This window comes from Rhinopithecus roxellana, chromosome 14, assembly GCF_007565055.1.
Source record: "Rhinopithecus roxellana isolate Shanxi Qingling chromosome 14, ASM756505v1, whole genome shotgun sequence".
Lineage (NCBI taxonomy): Eukaryota > Metazoa > Chordata > Mammalia > Primates > Cercopithecidae > Rhinopithecus > Rhinopithecus roxellana.
This window is the reverse complement of record NC_044562.1, coordinates 82,242,678-82,262,638: the sequence shown is the minus strand read 5'-3', so window position 1 is coordinate 82,262,638 and position 19,961 is coordinate 82,242,678. Positions and strand designations below refer to the sequence as shown.

Below are 19,961 nucleotides of genomic sequence, written 5' to 3'. Positions count from 1 at the left end.
TTTAACCTTCAGATCCCAATTTACATACCATTTCCTTATAGAGGCACGCAATTTAAATTTCCTGAACTGATGCTCTTTGAAAATAGATGCTTATCACCCTACTGGAATTTAGTGTGAAAAAAAATTCTAATTAGTTTAGAAGCTAATCTAGATTACTGAGTGTCTAAGATTTTAGTTTTTACAAAGGCAGGAAATGGCCAAGTGGTGAAATGACCAGTAAGGGTCTGGGAAATACTGCCAGCCTAGGAGACAAGAATCACATCTTGCAAAATGGCATGAGTAGGAAACAGAAAGAACAGCTATAGGCTTATTTAGATTCTATCACTGACTTCTCTTTTTTCCACTGCTGTTATTAGTGCTATGACTGCAAATCCAAACCAGCATGACAATGGGCCATGGAAACTCATTGGTCTAGTTTTAAAACTAGTCTCTGTTACTTAATAGTTTTGTGATCTTAGGCAAGTTATTTAACCTCAGTTTCATTATTTTTAAATAAAGACAAGAGCTATCTTGAAAGAATCTGTGGATTTAAAAAGAACAGTAATTGTACTGATATTATATATAGCATGTAGAGTACATAGCTTTTTTTTTTTTTTTCTTTTTTTTTCTTTGTCCGCTTAGGACACCTTTTCTAACAGTTCCTCTTCTCTTCCTTTTGGAGTAAACCTCTGCCCCACTGTCTTCCCATGTTGCTTGGTGGAGCTGATCCACCCCTTGGCAACACAGGTTAGTATGTGACAGAGACCATCCCATACCAAGGAGACCATCACATACCACTGCCCAAAGTGAGTGTTTCAGAGCAGGCCATGTGACCTAACTAGAATCAATTCTAGGACAACTGCTAGAGCTTTTGGAGAAAACGTGAGCCTTTTTTCTTTTTTCTTTCTTGTTTTAGTGAGCAGAAGATAGTAGTTACAAGGCTGTAGGATGTTTGTTTAGCACCACTGGTGGCTATTTCTGCCATTTGTGGAAGAGCCAGCCTGTAAATGAAGCCAGCATAGTTGAAAGCAGAGGTAACCATGGAAAAGGACTACCCTCATGATATCGTTTCAGGTACTGGGTATTTTGATATTAAAACCAGATTTGCTAGACACATTTCCTTTATTTTTCCCCAAAAGTTGTTTCTGTTGGGTTTTGGTCACTTTCAATTGAAGGATCTCCTATTGATATGGCAGATACTCTAAAAATGCCAACCATCATTTTATTTATCAACATCACCATCTTGGGACTGTTTCTGAGACAGAGACAGGGAGGTGACAAAGGAAAAAGAAGCACAAGGAAGAAACAGTGCATAGGGAGGAGAAAGATTGGGAAGTCAACTACAGGGTCATGGATGTAATGGAGAGTCTGGGTGACTTGAAGTTTTAGAGGAGCTGATGATAAGTAAAGAACAACTACACACTGGGGACTGCCCATATGATAATTCGTGGAATTATAAGTTTTTAATAATCATCCACTTTTCTGATTTCCCATTAATTACTTTTGCAAGGAAAACTCCATAATCTCAATTAAAAACAAAACAAACTCTCTCCACCCAGTTTAACAACTAAAAACTCCTGTGGCAGTGATATACCAAACACGAATTTGAAATCACAAACTCATATATGACTTCTCATGCAGCCCAACGAAAAGACAGTGTGCATCTTTTTAGAACAGCTGACAGAAAGAGAGAATAAGTTACTTTGAAATGATCCATAAGACTTTTTAAAAATGAATACATTTCTTCACTTCATAATTAACAAACATCCATTTTTACTACAGATCTAAAATATCTCATTCTATTTCCAGTAAACTGTCACATTGTTAAAATGATATTTTCTTCCATGATAATAATGAGTCATCTGTAATTTTAACAACAACATGAGAAGAAAGACATTTTCTGTAATAAAGAGTGGGTAAAGAATTTGAATGTAGAGCCACATGATACAAAATCAGCCCAAGCTATGAAAGGAAACTGTGAAAAAAAGTTCCATGAGGGAAAAAAAAGGTGTGTTCACAAGTTAAAATGTGCCTTGCTACACAGCTAAAGTAAATAAACAAATAAAGGGAACCCAATCTGGAATCATGTTCTAAAGACCACTAAGTCAGAGCTAACATGATATGAAAAATACTGTCACTGTATTATGATAGCAATTTTTCCCCTGAGTTTTTAACCTGGAATTATGAAGGCTTAAAACATCTGAGGATCTAAAAACCTTCTAATGCTTCTATGCATCAGGAATGTTCATGAGATGGTTGCTACTATTTCTTTAGCTACTACTACAATATTACTGAACATGGATTAAACTACTTCAACAATTTTAGTAGAATATTTGAACATTATATAATTTGCACATCTTAAACTGGGACAAAGAGGATAAAAATATGTGGGCATATGCCATTGGAAGATACACCCTCAGCAGTGACATTTTTATAAGCTCACTGACATTGCCTTTGTAAAAGATTACAGAGAGCTTCAGTGTGGTGGTTGTGTTGTTTTTATTCACAAAAATTCTTTGCATGTACACTACTGAACTTTAACGTAAAATATAACATAAGGAATTGATTCTGTAAATATTTTTACGTTGGCTTGTTTTGTTTATTCTATATAGTTGAGAAAAAAACCAGAGTCTTTGTATACTGATGCAAAGACACATTAACTATTGTACTAGAGTCCAACGTTAGGGAAATCACTAGTCTAACTGCATATGCCATTTTACTCAGGCAAACCTAATCCACACCCCCAATGTCAGCATTAGTGGAAAATCTCATCCTAATAAACATTTTCTCTGGTGACATTTCCACTATTTGACCATTTAACTGTGTCAAGGATACTGTACATATGTACTGCATTGTTTTAATGAAGATCACCCAGCCAATCGCTGGTAACCCAGTCACTAAAATAAAATTAGTCTTTGAATATTGAAAGAAATATTCATTTTTTAAAAAGGTTCAGATTTTGCTAAGCATTCCAACTTTAGTCAGAGCAAATTAATTCAGTTTAAGAATATTCTTCAATACTGAAATAATCCAATTAGAAAAGAAAATTAAAGACAGAAAAAAGCGTACAGGCAACTTATAAAAGTCTTAAGACATAAAAACACAAAAGAAGGAAATTTCAAACACACAACTCCATCATGTGTTCTAAGCACACCATGTTAGTTTTTAAGGATTTCAGCCCTGCAAAAAGCTTTATGTGCATTGCTGTTGAATAACTTACATTTGAAGATGTGCTTGGTGTCAGCTCAATGTAAAAGCCATGAATATACCTTACCTTGGGGAAAACTCTTTCCTGATAACAATATTTCTCTTATCAGGTTGTTCTACTTGCACACTGTGATTTGTTCCAAAATGCCAAAATGCTTTTCTTTCCTCATACCATGTCCATTTGAAGATAAGGACAGAAGATGTTAAGAGCAAGTTTAGACGTGAGCCTAACAAAGTTTATAAGGGTTTCCTCAACACAAGAATCTGGCTGTCACTTCATCAGAGTTGGCTTTTAACCCTCAGTTTTAAGATGTTTCTTTTGAGTATTTTGAAAATGTTTGCACGATTTTGATTTACATCTGTCTTTATATCCTTTGCTATATACAATTCATTATAGACCAATTATGGACCATTTTATTTGGGGACATCCCCTCAAGACAACCACTTTTATCAGTCTGAAAGTTCTTTAATTAAAAAAAAGAAGATTGATTGGATGTTCTCGTTTCCAGATGAAGAATGTCTACCTTTGTCAACATGCATTAATTTGGTCTTTCTCAAAACATTCATTTTTTGTTTTACAAATAAAGACCCAGCCTAGGAGCAGAGATACTAAATTTCTTCCCTGTTTGATTAAGGGATAGATGCTGGGTGGCTTTAATAATTTTTAGATGGTGATTGCCACCAAAGAGGTGAGGACGGGGTGTCCACGGGTAGCGAAAGGTCTGTTGAGGATGGAGACCACTAACACATCCCAAGACCAGCCTTTGAATAAACTGGAAGTATCCAATGGCTATAAACACAGTAGCACACTCTATGCTGTGAATGAATTTCTGCCTGGAACACACCAGAGTCTTCACTTCAATACTGAAGTCATTTTAAATGAATTAAAATGTTTAAGCAATTGGATTATCTGCATTTTTACTTTTCTTATGCAAATAAAGTCCTCGTAGTTTGCTTAATTTGGACTTTGGCTTTTCAGATATATTAATTTCCAAAGAGCTGATTAAATAATAAAGTGCAACTTTTCTCATAACTTAAATGGCAGTTATGAGATTAATATCTCTTACCAACTAAGATTTGACAATATGGTGTTCAAAAGCAAAGTTAGAAGAAAATGAAATATATGGAAAATGATCCATTCCTTCCTCTACTGTGAAATGAAAAGACCAGTTTTTAAAAAGGGAAAATATGTTATACTTAAACTGATTATATCCTGAAAAGTTAAAAAAAATCTGAACCTAAGGCTAGTCAACCTTTTGTGAAGCTCTTGCCTCTGAAACTGTAGCTGTCAATCAGAAGTGATTTATAAAACTGCCTCAAATTCACATATTACAAATGCCAAACTTTTGCATGCATTTGACAAGAACTAACTTCACACAGAACTGGGCCAGAAACAGAGGCCCTAAAAGTTTAGGGTGCATTTTAAAGTCCAGGTTCAACAAAAAATTTATTTAATTACAATCTTTGTGCCCTGTCTTTCCACTAAGATTCACAAATGCATTGTGTCAGGTGAAAAAGAAGAAAATATTACGAATCACCTAACGTCATACATTTAATTTAAAATCAATGCAATAATCTTTTTAAAACTTTTTATGTTTTTCTTTTTGGTTTGCTGAAACGACAGTCATAATGAATGGTTGGATGCTTAACATAAGGTATTCATTTCAAGCATGGATATAAAAAAAGCACACATTCAAATATCGTTTATAGGTTCTTCAGGTTATGACATTTTTGTTAATTCTTACCAATATTAATACATTAATACCAAAATATTAAATAACTTGTAAAATTCTAGTTTATGTAAAAAGGTTAATTTACAGGTAAAAAAATTTCTTCAGGAAATTAATTGATTTGTTGTTTATGACATGACATAGAAATTGCAAACCCTTGTGGCATCAAATTTGATTGCATGAAAAATTAGTACTCATATTTTCTGTAGTCTTTATAACTCATGATTTTGAGATTTCCAAGTATTTCCAAGTACAGAAAGTACAAAAAATTGTATAGTAAATCTAATCTGTGGAGAGAATCTGTCAATTTGTAAAATTAGTTGCCCATTTCCTTCCTCCCTTCCTTCCTTCCTCCCTTCCTCCCTTCCTCCCTTCCTCCCTTCCTCCCTTCCTCCCTTCCTCCCTTCCTCCCTTCCTCCCTTCCTCCCTTCCTCCCTTCCTCCCTTCCTCCCTTCCTCCTTCCTTCCTTCCTTCCTTCCTTCCTTCCTTCCTTCCTTCCTTCCTTCCTTCCTTCCTTCCTTCTTCTCTTTTCTTTTTCTTTTCTTTTCTTTCTTTCTTTTTTTTTTTTTTTTGACGGAGTCTTGTTCTGTCTCCAGGCTGGAGTGTAGTGGCGCCACCTCGGCTCACTGCAACCTCCGCCTCCAGGGTTCAACAAGCGATTCCCCTGCCTCAGCCTCCCCAGTGCCTGGGATTACAGGCGCGCGCCACCACGCCCAGCTAAGTTTTTTTATGTTAGTAGAGAAGGGGTTTCACCATGTTGACCAGGATGGTCTGAATTTCCTGACCTCATGATCCGCCTGCCTCAGCCCCTTAAAGTGCTGGGATTACAGGCTTGAGCCACCGCACCCGGCCTCTTTTTATTTGTCATGGTGCATTTGGGACAGTTTCGTGTGTTATGATATAATCAATTCATTTCTCATGTATATGCATAAACCACCCACAAATGTGTTTCATTTCTCAAACAGAAGGATACTTAAGATTTTGTGCTAATTCAGCATGTGTTGGTGCTACAACAGTCCAAGGAATGAAGTAGGCAATTAGCAGCAAAATACGCCCGATAAAATACACTCACTTTCTTATTGATATAGTAGGGGTCCAGGTCCTCCAGGGGCTCTGACACCATCTCTGGAGGAATGTCTCCATAAATAAATGGAAGGTTCTTTCCAGCTTCCAAGTCACTATTTGGCTTTGGGCCATTTTCGTCGTCATCTTTTTTGTCTGGTTTGGGATTCTTAGCCTTTTCTTCTGCAATGCGTCTTTCAATAGCCGCAAGAGATTCTCTCGTGAAGAAGTTGAAGCTGTCAGGTCCTGGTGGTACAAGCACTGTTTGCTCCATCTTGTCATCCTGCACATTTTAATTACCATTTATTCTGCATATGAAATTCCTAAAATAAAAGGAATACAGATATTTTAAAGAGAGGACTAAGAGATGTTAACATAAATAAATTCTTGTCATGAAACACGAGCTAGAGGATTTAAATTTTGCTTTCTCCTTAAATTGAAAGGTGATTTCTAAAGAAAAAATTTTAACACAAATGGTTTCTGTGTTGAGTTTAGTTAAGCATCCCATATTTATTAATTATTGTGCTTTACTGATACAGGAACTGTGCCATGAGTTTTAAAAGTGGCTCAAATATGGCCTTAATCAAAGTACATTAGGCTAATTACCACCATGTCCTAATGAGTTATTCAGTCTGTGACACACCAAGAAGATGGAGACTGTGCCTATAAAGGCAAAGGATAGCTCATTTAACAAGGATGAGGGGAAAAGCAATTGTCTCTGAGAGGACATAAAATCTAACCCTCTAGGTCTGACAAGTGATTCCTGGCCAAGCTAGCCAGGATAGTTTGCAGTGACCAACCTTAATGACCAATAAAATAGTTACTGCTGTCCTGACTGGGCTTTAACCTCTTCTAAGATTTGAGATAACTGGAACTATGTCCTGTTCACTTCATTAGCCATGCATGGTTGGCTTACTTGAACATATAAAGATAAAGACAGTCCACAGTTGGACAAATGTCATTTATGTGAGTAAGAAGGAGAGAAAAACTAGGTTGTAAAGAAATTACTAGATGGAGGTGGGGGTGGAAGAAGATAGCTGTAAGTGCAGGAGACAGCAGGATTCTTCTGTTTCAAGAAAAATGATCAGAAAGAAGTCAGGGTGCCATAAACTCAATAGAAACTGAAGTGCTTTTCTTCACTGGAGCAATAATGAAATTCTTGCTGATTCTATAGTCCTGTAGTGCTAACCATATTATGAAGGCCTGAGGCAAAACCATCAACCTCATACAGCAGAGTCAGACCTGATCTGATGCCAGACGCCAAATCCCAAATGTATTGTTTTAAGGCATATTTAATATGAGCTCAGATTTCACAGATATTACCGAGCCAAAACATTCCAGAGCCTAAGTTGCCACTTGGCCATGAATTTTATTTGGAGACTGCATTAACTCATTAAGGTCAGCAAGCTATGGTACAGTTAATTACAGCTTTGGTGTATATAAACTGCAATAAGAAAATTGCAGTCATAATTATTTTGTGAGGGACAGAGACCTCAAATTTCAAGGAGGTTCTCATTGCTGTGAGGTTTATAACCATATTTTTCAGAGTGGATGATCAGAAGAAGGGAGGACTCAAGTTTAAATATGTATCCTTAGTCTATTAAGTGAGGTTTTCAGAGGTTCTTACAACTTTACCTGCAGTTATTTAGTACCTGCAAGAATAGGTTGCCTGTCAATCAATGAAGACTGAATGTTCTGTCTACAAACTCTGGTTCCCCCACACGGCATCAGGAAAATACATTTATTTTTTGCAAATAAAAGTTTATGAATAACAAATATAGTAACTTTTGTCAAAAGAGAAATAAAATATTCTGATATATATATATATAATTTTTGTTTTTAACTAGCTTTTTAATAGAAAATATATGTAAATGATATAAACGCAAACATCTACAAGAAAATGCGGTATAATGTCTCCTTTTTACCTTGTTTCCCCAGGCCCAATTCCCCTTCCTAGAGGCAACCACTGCTACCTATCTCCCATATATTTTTCCAAGTATGTAATATGTATGTGCTAGAACATGAGTGTATGTATGCATATTCTATTTTAAAATACATATACAAACAATCTTATTATACAAACTGTTTTACACCAGCATTTTTTACTTAAAATGTATATTAGAGTTCATTTATCTTAATTTTTATAGATTTGACTCATACCTATTACTGGCTACTTGGGTTTCCATTACATGTTACGTGCCATAATTGATTTAACCAATTCCCTGAATGTATTTGGGTTGTTTCCAATCTTTAGCTAATATTGAATAAAGTTGCAAGTAATACATTTTTACACACATACTTTCAAATAAATGTGGATATATTTATAAAATTAATTTTTAAAGGTAGACTTGGCTTTGCAAAGAATGAATATTTAATTATGATAGTTACTGCAAAACTACTCTCTATGGAGTTTGTATGAACTTATTCTCCTGACAGCAATGTAACAGAGTGCCTATTTATCCTCACCAATATAATGTGTTATCATATTTTTGATATTTCCAGTCTGACAGGGACAAAGATGAGAGCATATTATAATTTTAATTTGCATTTGTCTTACTATGAGAAAAGTGGAACATATTTTTCTTATACTTAAGAATTATTTTTTATTTTCTTTCTTGCAACTGCTTATTTAAGGAACAGCCCATTTTTTCCTTTTATTTTTTCAATCTATAGCAGCTTTTAAGACAAAATATTAGCCACTTGATTTTTTGATGTGTGGTCTTTTTAAAAATATATGTTTTTTGACTTTATGGTGTTTTGTGCTACAGATTTTAAATGATTTAATTAAAAATGTTAAAATTTTTATGTGATTATCTAATTCTTATTTGGCTTCTGGATACTGCATAATGCTTAGAAAGGCATCCAGAGGGATGGGCAGTAAGGGGTAGGAAAAAGGATATAAAATATATACAGACACACACATGCATATATATCACTTTTTCTTCTTGTATTTTTAGCATTTTGATGGTTTAATGTTATAAGTTTAAATATTTTATCTATTTGGAATTTATTTTCTATATGGAGTGAGGTAGAGATCAAAGAATAACTAAATAAAAGCAGAGATAGTCCATGTCTTTGGACAGGAGTATTCAATATATCAAAGACACTAGTGCTTCCCAACTTGAACTAAAGGTTTAATTCAATCTCTGTCAAAATCCCAGCAGTTATTTTGTGGATATTGATAAACTGATTTTAAAGTTTATATGGAGAGTCAAAAAAACCCAAAAGAGCCACCACAATGTTGAAGAACAAAGTCGGAGGACTGACACTAACCCAACTTTAAGACTTACTATAAAGCTGCAGTAATCAATACAGTGTGGTACTGACAAAAGAGCAGATAAATGGATCAATGGAATAGGATAGTGAGTGTGAAGAAGGCCCACATAATTATAGCCCACTGATCTTTAATAAAGAAGCAAGGTAATAAAATGAAGAAAAGATAGTCTTTTCAACAAGTATTGCTGGAATAACTAGACATCCAAATGAAAAAAAAAAATGAACCTAGACATACAGACCTTACACCTTTCACAAAAATTAATTCAAAATGGATCACAAATCTAAATGTAAAGTGCAGAACTAAAAATCTACTAGAAGATAATATTGGAGAAAACCTAGTTGACTCTAAATTTGTTGATAACTTTTTACTTCTCTGTTTTTCTTGGAAATGTCTCATCTTCATATTTGAGTTCTGGAATATTTCTGGTGATCATCTCAGTGCCATATATATGTTTTTGGTTTTCTAGCAGTGATGGTGAGGAGGAGTTGTGCCAGCTTGCTTCTTCACTGCCATTTTGGAACCAGAACTCAGGTGATGACTTTTTAGATATAACACCAAAGGTATGATCCAAGAAAAAAAAAGAATTGACAAACTAGACATCATTAAAATGAAAAACTTTTGCTCCGTGAAGGATACTATCAAGAGAATAAGAAGGCAAGCCACATGCCGGGAAAAAATATTTGTAAAAGACATGTCTGATAAAGGACTGTTATCCCAAACATACAATAAATTATTAAAACTCAACAATAAGAAAATGAACAATCTGAATAAAAAATGGGCCAAATACCTGAACAGACACTTCACCAAAGAAGACACACAGATGGCAAATAAGCATATGAGAAGATGCCCCACATCATATGTCATTACTGAAATGCAAATTAAAACAATAAGATACCACTATATACTCATTAGAATGGTCGAAGTCCAAAACACTGACAACATTAAATGCTGATGAGGATGTGGAGCAATAGAAGCTCATATTTATTGCTGGTGGGCAAGCAAAATGGTACAGTAAGTTGGAAGACAGTTTAGCAGTTTCTTAAAAACCAAACATACTCTTACCATATGATCCAGCAATTGCATACCTTAGGATTTAACCCAAAGGAGTTGAAAACTTATGTCCACACAAAATCCTGCACACGGATGTATACAGCAGATTTATTCATAATTGCCCAAACCTGGAAGCAACCAAGATGTCCTTCAGTAGGTGAATGGATAAATAACATATGGTACATCCAGACAGTGGAATATTACTCAGCATTAAAGGAAATGAGCTATCAAGCCATTAAAAGACATGGAAAAACTTTAAATACATATTACTAATTGAAAGAAGCAATCTAAAATGGACATGATTCCAACTATATGACATTATGGAAAAGACAAAACTATGGAGACAATACAAAGATCAGTGATTGCCAGGGCAGTGAAAATACTTTGCATGACACTATAATAATGGACACATGTCATTATACATTTGTACAAACCCATAGAATGTACAATACCAAGATTGAATTCTAATGTAAACTACGGACTTTGGGTGATTATGATACATCAATGTGGGTTCATCAATTGTAGCTATATACAATACCTAAACACTTTCTTTAAAACAGCTCTTGAATCAAAGAGGACTTTGATTCTAACACATGTAACATAGCACATATGTTAAAATATACCTATATATGATATAGGTATATTTGAACTGCATTTAATTTATTAACTTAGGGAAAAATTCTTCCATTGTATTTTTCTCTTCTAAATAGATTATTTTTACAGTAATACATATGTGCTACTCTGGTGCAAGATATTGATAGTGGGGGGAGGCTCTGTGTGTGTAGAGAAAGGGGAAACTCTGTATTTTTGGCTTAATTTTGCTGTGAACCTAAAACTACTATAAAACTAGTCTATTTCAAAGAGAAAAAATACAATGGAAGAAATGTTCCTAAATATAATGTAAGCATTTGTAAAAACTTTGACTAAATCCCAAAAGTAAATATAAATGGATGGAAAGTTATATCCTATTATTAGATAGGTATGCTATATCATAAAGACATAATTTTCCCTAAATTAATAAATTAAATGCAGCCTTTGAAAAATAATCACAAAATTCATATAACTAGAGAAATCTATTTGAAACTTCATATGGAAAAATAAGCAAACAAGAATAACCAGAAAATTCTTAAAATGAATTTTGGTTTCAAAGTCCTCACTGATGCAAGAACTATTTAAAAGAAAGTGTTCAAAATTTTTGAATGATAGATTTTCCTTCTAATTTTTAAATTTATGTTTAGTTTTATTACATAATGATCTGATAATGTAGTTTGTACCATTTCTGCTTCTTGGAATTTATTTTGATTTTTTTTTATCCCACTAGAGGTTGTTTTTAACAATGACTTTTCTAAGAATATTAAAAGGAAACTGATTCTTTCTTTTAAAGCAGTAGAGTTCAGTATGTCTCAATTATATTGATCTTATTTCTTATCTTATGTTGACCTTCTATGTCTGTACATATTTTTTTCTATTTGATTGCTCCAAGTTGAGAGAGGTGAATTAATGTCTATTTAATGTGTTTTTATTTATTGTGGTTTCTGTCATTTCTGTTCTATGAATTCCAATGCGGTATTGTTTGATGTGTAAGTAACACTTATGATCAGATCTTTGGAGTGAATTGAACCCTGTTCTTCCTTAAATGGCCCTTGTTAATTTTACTGTAGTTTCTTCCCTTTAAATACAACTTTGTCTCATAGCTTATAATGACTTTATTTTCTACTTATTTGCATTTATCTAGTATGTCTTTTTCCATCAATTTGGTTTCATCCTTTTCATTTCACTGTTTCAGCACTTTCCTTAATACGTATATGTTTAGATATCATATATAGGTATATTTTAACATATGTAATCACTACAACAATCACCATCTTTCTTTTTTTTTATTATTATACTTTAAGTTCTAGGGTATATGTGCACAATGTGCAGGTTTGTTATGTATGTATACTTGTGCCATGTTGGTGTGCTGTACCCATCAACTCGTCAGCACCCATCAACTCGTCATTTACTCAGGTATAACTCCCAATACCATCTCCCCCTCCCCCCTCCCCATAATAGGCCCTGGTGTGTGATGTTCCCCTTCCTGACTCCAAGTGATCTCATTGTTCAATTCCCACCTATGAGTGAGAACATGCAGTGTTTGGTTTTCTGTTCTTGTGATAGTTTGCTGAGAATGATGGTTTCCAGCTGCATCCATGTCCCCATAAAGGACACAAACTCATCCCTTTTTATGGCTGCATAGTATTCCATGGTGTATATGTGCCACATTTTCTTAATCCAGTCTGTCACTGATGGACATTTGGGTTGATTCCAAGTCTTTGCTATTGTGAATAGTGCTGCAATAAACATACGTGTGCATGTGTCTTTATAGCAGCCTGATTTATAATCCTTTGGGTGTATACCCAGTAATGGGATGGCTGGGTCAAATGGTATTTCTAGTTCTAGATCCTTGAGGAATCACCATACTGTTTTCTATAATGGTTGAACTAGTTTACAATCCCACCAACAGTGTAAAAGTGTTCCTATTTCTCCACATCTTCTCCAGCACCTGTTGTTTCCTGACTTTTTAATGATTACCATTCTAACTGGTGTGAGATGGTATCTCATCGTCGTTTTGATTTGCATTTCTCTGATGGCAAGTGATGATGAGCATTTTTTCATGTGTCTGTTGGCTGTATGAATGTCTTCTTTTGAGAAATGTCTGTTCATATCCTTTGCCCACTTTCACCGTCTTTCAAAGAGAGTGCCACACTTGGTGTTATCGTCCATGAAGTTGTGTGAAAGGACAGAAACAGTTACTAAAAGCCTTCCTATTATCCAGAAATACTGCATTTGAGAAAAGCTCTCTAAAGAAAATCTCCCTGGTCACTGGCTATCATTTACTGGAGAAATAAACAACCAAGAAAGTAGAAGACATGAATTCTACACTGACAAATATGATCAGTTCAAATGTATTATATATAATTATAAATTACTTAAGATACAGGAATTATATTCATATGTGAGCAATATAACCCACATTATAATGAGAGCATACTGATACTAGAAAAAGTTTTTTTTTAACTCTAAGTAGATCTTCTATTCAAATACTACCTAAAAATAAATTATGTTACAATAATTATAAGAATAAAACCCATTAAAAATCCCATAAGGTTAATTATGAAATACCTAAAATCTGTCAAATATCATTCAATATTAATATTTTTCAGTAATATTATGAAAAATGTTCTAAATTACATTTGAAATCTGTACTTATTCTATTAAAATACAGAAATAAATCATGAATATTCCATTTACACTTACAAAGGAGATTTCACCTCTTTATTCTAAAAAATTATAACCGAAGACTTAATTGTCCTAATTTATGAAAATACATGCCACTAGATATGGGGTAGTAACCTCATAGAATCTGCAGTTTTGTCTTACAGCTTTCTCTTTACATAAAAACCAGCATTTAAATATTTGGTTACATAGAGGAGACCTTGCTCCTTTCAAAAGAGATAAGACAATGAAACTTTCCTAACAAGAGAAGACTTCAAAGAGAGAGGCCTTTTCAAGATGACTATGGTTATGCATTTGGACAAAATAAAATTAAGAAGAGAACTAAGAAACCATAGCTAGGAAGAAAAAGTAACAAAGTGCATGTTAGCAAATTTCAAATCTGAAGGAATTTTTTAAAATGTTGGGAATAAGTAGAGTAGTGGGCAATAGAAAATTGGAAGACAAGAAAAATGCATTAAAAGTGGTATTCAATTAGATAAGAAACCCTAAAGAAGACAGGGAAAAAAGAATCCAAAAGAAAATGAAATGGAAGTGAGAGATCATGGGAAAATAAAAAAGATTGTAAGAAAATGAAGTGGAAATTTTGAGTGGAAAGAAATAGTAAAGTAATAGCAATAACATGACCAATATCAAATAACGTGGACAAAAGAATAATAAGGAAAAATTTGTTAGAATGTACAAATAGTAAATAAAGATATAATCTGGTAATACCTAACTGAAAGAAAAAGAGGGAGATAAATCTGTAGCATTATAATTACAGATTAGGAACACTGTACATTCTTGGGAGATTTTACAAGATCAGAAAGTTAATACTGATAATATTCAGTATCATTTCTAAGACTTTACTAATTTATTACTTATAATAAATGTTTCAGTACTGGATGAGATTTTTGCTTCTGGGCATTATATATCTCTCTTTCCCGTAGAAGAGGACACATATATTACATTCCGGACTTGAGTAGGCGTTTATCACAGCCAAAAGATGTTTATACTGAGGTGACTGGGACTGGTAAACCATATGGCTTTGGTGACCCTCAAGGTACAGATGGAGGAGCTTTATTTAAAGCGATCCTAACCCAGGAAGTCTTAGAATTAAACTCCCTTGGGCATCTGCTTTTCTCCAGTCAAACAGAAATATCTATGATAGCTCACAATGAAGTATTTCATTTTCCCTGTGGCATTTCAACAGAAGTCTTAACTGTAAAGGCAACCTTATAAATGCTTTGTACCTGAAGAAACTGGCATTTTAGAAGTTAATCATCACGCAGTTTCTTCATTTGGGGAGCAGCTCTGTCTGTGACTACTTGGGCCTCTGTGGTTAGATCTGTTTCACTAATGGACTTTGGGCTTTCACACAAAGCTAGGCTCTCCACACAAACTTCTGTGAGATAAAAAGGTGATATCTGTGTTAGTCCTCTGACTAATTTTTCTTTGTTCGGAACCTGAGAAAGATGAATGAAATTTAATGTTTCCCATCACCGAGAGACACCCAACATCCACAACTTCACACTCTGATGCCATTGTGTATTTACGTGAGGAATACCGTAACTGAGATAATGTCTTGAGCCTTTTTTGGGTTCAATAATGTCCTTAAATTCCATGTTGTTTTTAAAGCCTAAAAGAAATTCCCCCTCCTCACTCCCTTGAGTCTCCCTACAACCTGCTGAGACAATTCTTTCATTTTCTCCTCCCAGTTTCCACTGCTATTGTTATAATCTATTAGAATAATTGCTATTATTTTATGCCTTATCTGACCCTAGAAGTGATTTACAGGGGAAAAAATTACTAACCAATTGATTAGTGAACTGAATATAAAGTGCAGCTTTTATGGTTTATTCACAGACAAGAATATATGTAGTCCTTAATATGATAGTATTTTGTTGTTGATGTGGAATAGTGTTAGTCTATAATACAGGCTTTCAGGCAGACAAGACCTAGTTTACCTTGACCTCTGAACTTCTGAAAGGTTGAGTAAGTTATTTTAAGAGAATTAGACAAAGATAAGTAAATCAAAACCAAGAAATGGCAAAGATTTAAAAAACAGAGATTAGTCTATTCCTCTCATTTAATAGAAAACAAACTGAATGAAAGAAAAATGGGCAATTTCTTTGTTTAGAACTTATGTGCTTCCTACTTTCAAAATAAATACGTGATTTCTCCCAGGTTACACAGCTTATTAATGGTAGGACTTAAATCAGAACTTTTATTTTCTAACTCCCAAACCAGTGTCTGCCATGCCGTAATAGTTATGAAATATGTTTTTAAAGTTAAGTAAAATATATAAAAATATAAGTAGCTGTGTTACAATAGTATTTATCTATTATAATTGATCTAGGCCTCTCCAAGGAATTTATATTACTTTGAGAGACCCAAAACAAATACAGTAAATAAAGCATTCTGGCAAAAATGGAGACTTCAAAATTTTGAAAAATGAGAGACACCAAAATTAAAAAAGAAGATGATTGTAATATTCAAGTTTAGAATTATATGATGCAGATTTTAATCCTGCTGAACTATACCTCCACCATCAATTTATGTTTTACTTCTATTACGTTTTATGTATTGCTAAACTGGATTATTTCTAGTTACTAACTGAGCAGATGACTTTATATAATTTACCTGTAACTCCAAAGTTTGATATAGTTATGCAACATTGATATATCTTGATCACCTTATAATATATAATCTGATGTGGAGAAAAATTATATATCTTCAATTCTGTCTATAAAGCAGTTTAATATCCATACTGAAGAGAAACCAGAAAGACTTCTGCCAAAATGCTTGCCATCTCCTTGTAAAGAGCTATTACTATTCTGGGGACATAAACCATCTGGGCACGACAATTTGTGAAGTGTTTCAGTTCGTTTTGTAGTATTCTTGCCACCTACTTTACAAAAGAATGTTACTGCCAATAATAATAAAAATAACTAGATAAAATGTTATTCTTGCTGTTGTGATCTCACATAACTATTTTTTAGCAGCCAAGAAAGAAATTGGTTTTTACATAGAAATCCTAAACCTAGAAAGTATTGTTTTATAAATTTATTTTCTAGAAATAATTTGATTTGGGATAATTATAATTACAAAAATATTTCATTTGATTTTTCAATAAGCCAATTTTTAGTAGGTTGGGGTTAACTAAAACAACATATTTCATCCAAATGTTTAAAACTTTTACATTTAAAAATAACTTTATTATCTACCCTTAGTTTTTCATGCCTTATGTAAACTGCAGTTAAAATAAGGTCAGATATTTCACATATGTCTGTATCTACATTTGTATACTTCAGGGGTGTTTTTCAAGACACCCTAATAATAAACTAAGAAGTAAAAAAAATCACTCAATCTATTAGTGACTTTGATGACCCGATATCAAAAAACTACTTTGTTCAAATTGAGTGCATCACTTGTTACTCTGTTGTATAGGTGGCCTATATTTACTTCAGATGCTAATGTAAAGCTAATACAAAGAGTGTGATAAAAATGTTATATGTTGAACTAAAATAAAACATTGTATTCTAGGCATGTTTGGAATCAAGTAATATAGATTATTTAAATGTCTTGATAAAACTGCACAATTATTGGGACTCTTTTGCTTTGTTGTATTATTATTGAGTAAAATACCTAGAAAAATAAAATAGGATATAAATTTCTAATCCCATCAGTTGAAGTTAACTTTAAATATAATTCCAGTTTGGCAATATGTGTGGAGCAGTGTTGATGAATAACAAATAGAACTATGTAGCCTCGTTTAAATCAGCTGTCATCTGCTTGAACATACTCTTGTAGCCCAAAGTCTTATACTCTTGCTGGGAAGAAAACTCTCCTACTCAAAAATCGTTCTAATAGATATTATTCTATCTCTAATCTTATTTTTCTTTGTCTTACGATAATTTTTTTTAAGAGATGGGTTCTTTCTGTGTTGCCCAGGCTGGAGTCAGTGATGTGATCATAGCTCACTACAGCCTCAAGCTCTTGGGCTCAAGTGATCCTAGCTAAAGCTAGGACTACAGGTGCACACCACCATGCCTGATTAATTTTCTTACTTTTGCAGAGATGGTGGTGGTGGGGTCTCACTATGTTGCCCAGGCTGCTCTGGAACTCCTGACCTTCCTTCCATCTTGGCCTCCCAAAACTTTGGGATTACAGTTGTGAGCCACTGTGCCCAGCCTGTGTTAAATTTTCTTTGGCCAAACAGTTCATTGAGTCTAGTCTTTTGGGCAATTATTACTTCCCAAATATGCCTTTAACTACACTATCATTTCTTCAATTGATGGCAATTGAACTTCAGCAACAACTCCACCACTGAGCAATATAAGATATATCTGAATGTATTGCTGAATAAAAATATGTCTTGACAGTATGAAGTACTGAAACATATATGTTCTAGACTTGGGCTGAGAGTCTTAGCCACTGAAAAATTTATTTTGTGGTGACATAGTTTATCAAAATATACATTTATGTGTGCTTTGCTTATATTTTTCCCTTTTTTTATTATTTCAAGCAAATTGTGAGGTCGTTATTACCTCAGGAATTTTAGTACGGCGGTAAACAGAAACTGCTTGAAGTCAATGCTTTCTTTTCTCTCAGTAAAATCTTTAACACATTGCAAAAATGATGTTAGAAATCTCAGATCAAGGGATACAATAGTATGGGTAAGCAGTGACACTCTCTAGATGAAGAAGGGGATGGCAGTGACTTAGGCAGATGATAAACATCTCAAATAGGACAACTGCAGAGCTACATCCTAGAGAGCGAAGATCCCAGTCTTGCCAAAGACTCATAGATGCTAGGCATGACAGAAAAACAGCAGATCTTACGGACTTGAAGGGGTGAAACGAGCACCTCCATGGCATTTAGTCATGGTAGACATCCAACCATTTGCTCCTTGTAAGGGATTACACATCTCCACTAACTGCCATGTGACCTGTTGGCCCTCTCAGCAGGTGGCATTCCTAGACTGTACTTCCTTGCCCCTTTGTCAGTTTGACCATGAGACTTGCTTTAGCTAGCAAAATGTCAGATGACACGCATGATCTTCAACCACACAGATGATTCCCATGCAATATTGTCGTTTCTCCCAGCTTCTTGTTCTTTTTCCTCTGCCCTGAGAATGGCATGTCTCAAATAGGGATTGCTCCCTCAGCTTGGATCCTGGAGTAAGAAGACACACGGAACAGGGCTTCTGGAGCAACCAGCAACTACTAGGAGTTGTGAATCACTGAGATTACAGGGTTGTTTTACAGCAAAGCTAACTAGTCTGTCAGTGTGAGCCACTAGTCAATTACCAGACTGCTAAACAGATTAGACAAATAAAGAAATACAATATTTCAGCCAGGCATGGTGGCTCATGCCTGTGATCCCAGTACTTTGGGAGGCCGAAGTGGGTGGATCACTTGAAGCCAGGAGTTCGAGACCATCCTGGCCAACATGGTGAAACCCCAACTCAGCTAAAAATAGAGAAATTAGCTAGGCGTGTTGGCAGGCACCTGTAATCTCAGCTACTTGGGAGGCGGAGGCAGGAGAATTGCTTGAATCCGGGAGACAGAGGTTGCAGGGTTGCAGTGATCCAAGATGATACTGCTGCACTCCAGCCTGGGCGACAGAACCAACAACAAAAAAAAATTTCACAAAGAAAATAATACATAATTTTTGCCTGAGATTCAGATCTGCCATGGTTTATTAGGCTCTGCCTGTAGTTTTCTCATGAAACACATCTGTATCATTAGGATGATTAATTTCATTTTTTTTCCTTACAGAGAAAATTGTCATTAAAGAGTAAGACCATGGATAGCTCACATAATAAATCATGTGAAATTTAGGATCTCTTCTAGGTGATCATAGCATAATTTAAGGGAATTCCTTCGAACAAATGTGATTAGTTTATATCAAGAATATAGTAATGACTGTCATTGTCAGAAAATTATTTCAGTTAAACTCTTTTAGTAAAGTTTTCCTGTTAGAAAATAAGTAATCTTATTGTGTGGGTGAGTAGTCACTAGATAGAGAGATTTGGGAGGATGTAGAGAGTGAAGTCTAATCCTCATGACTGTGATCATTGTTGCAGATTTTGAGATACCAAGTGTGAGGTGATAGGCACTAAAAGCCTAGTGTGGGCCTCCCAGAGCTGTTTAGCTGGCAATGAGAGATGCACTGCCTATATCCAAGTTGTATATGGCTGGTTTTGCACAAAATAAATTACTCGGAGAAGAGAAAGTCTGGTGGCCAGTCTGTTCATCTTCCCCTTTCTCGATGTTCATCTTTTCTCTCCCAGCTCTCCTTTATTCACCATTTTCTTGTTTTTACTCAGCCTCCATCTCACTTCTGTTGCCCTCCTCTCCCCACCCCTTCCCACTCCGGACTCTGCCTCTCCTTTGTAG

General features: G+C 34.7%; 1 protein-coding gene across 7 annotated transcripts in view; it reads right to left on the bottom strand.

Annotated features, from left to right (window-relative positions):
• Window positions 1–19,961, bottom strand: part of SCN1A (sodium voltage-gated channel alpha subunit 1) — a 131,642-nt gene that overhangs the window by 73,320 nt on the left and 38,361 nt on the right. For 6 of the 7 annotated variants that reach the window (XM_030916426.1, XM_030916429.1, XM_030916428.1 and 3 more), the window contains exon 1: window positions 5,989–6,252. In XM_030916426.1, the coding sequence (XP_030772286.1) occupies window positions 5,989–6,252 (264 nt within the window). Of the gene's footprint in view, window positions 1–5,988; window positions 6,302–19,961 lie in introns of those variants that run through there. The other variant, XM_030916425.1, reaches the window with a different exon arrangement.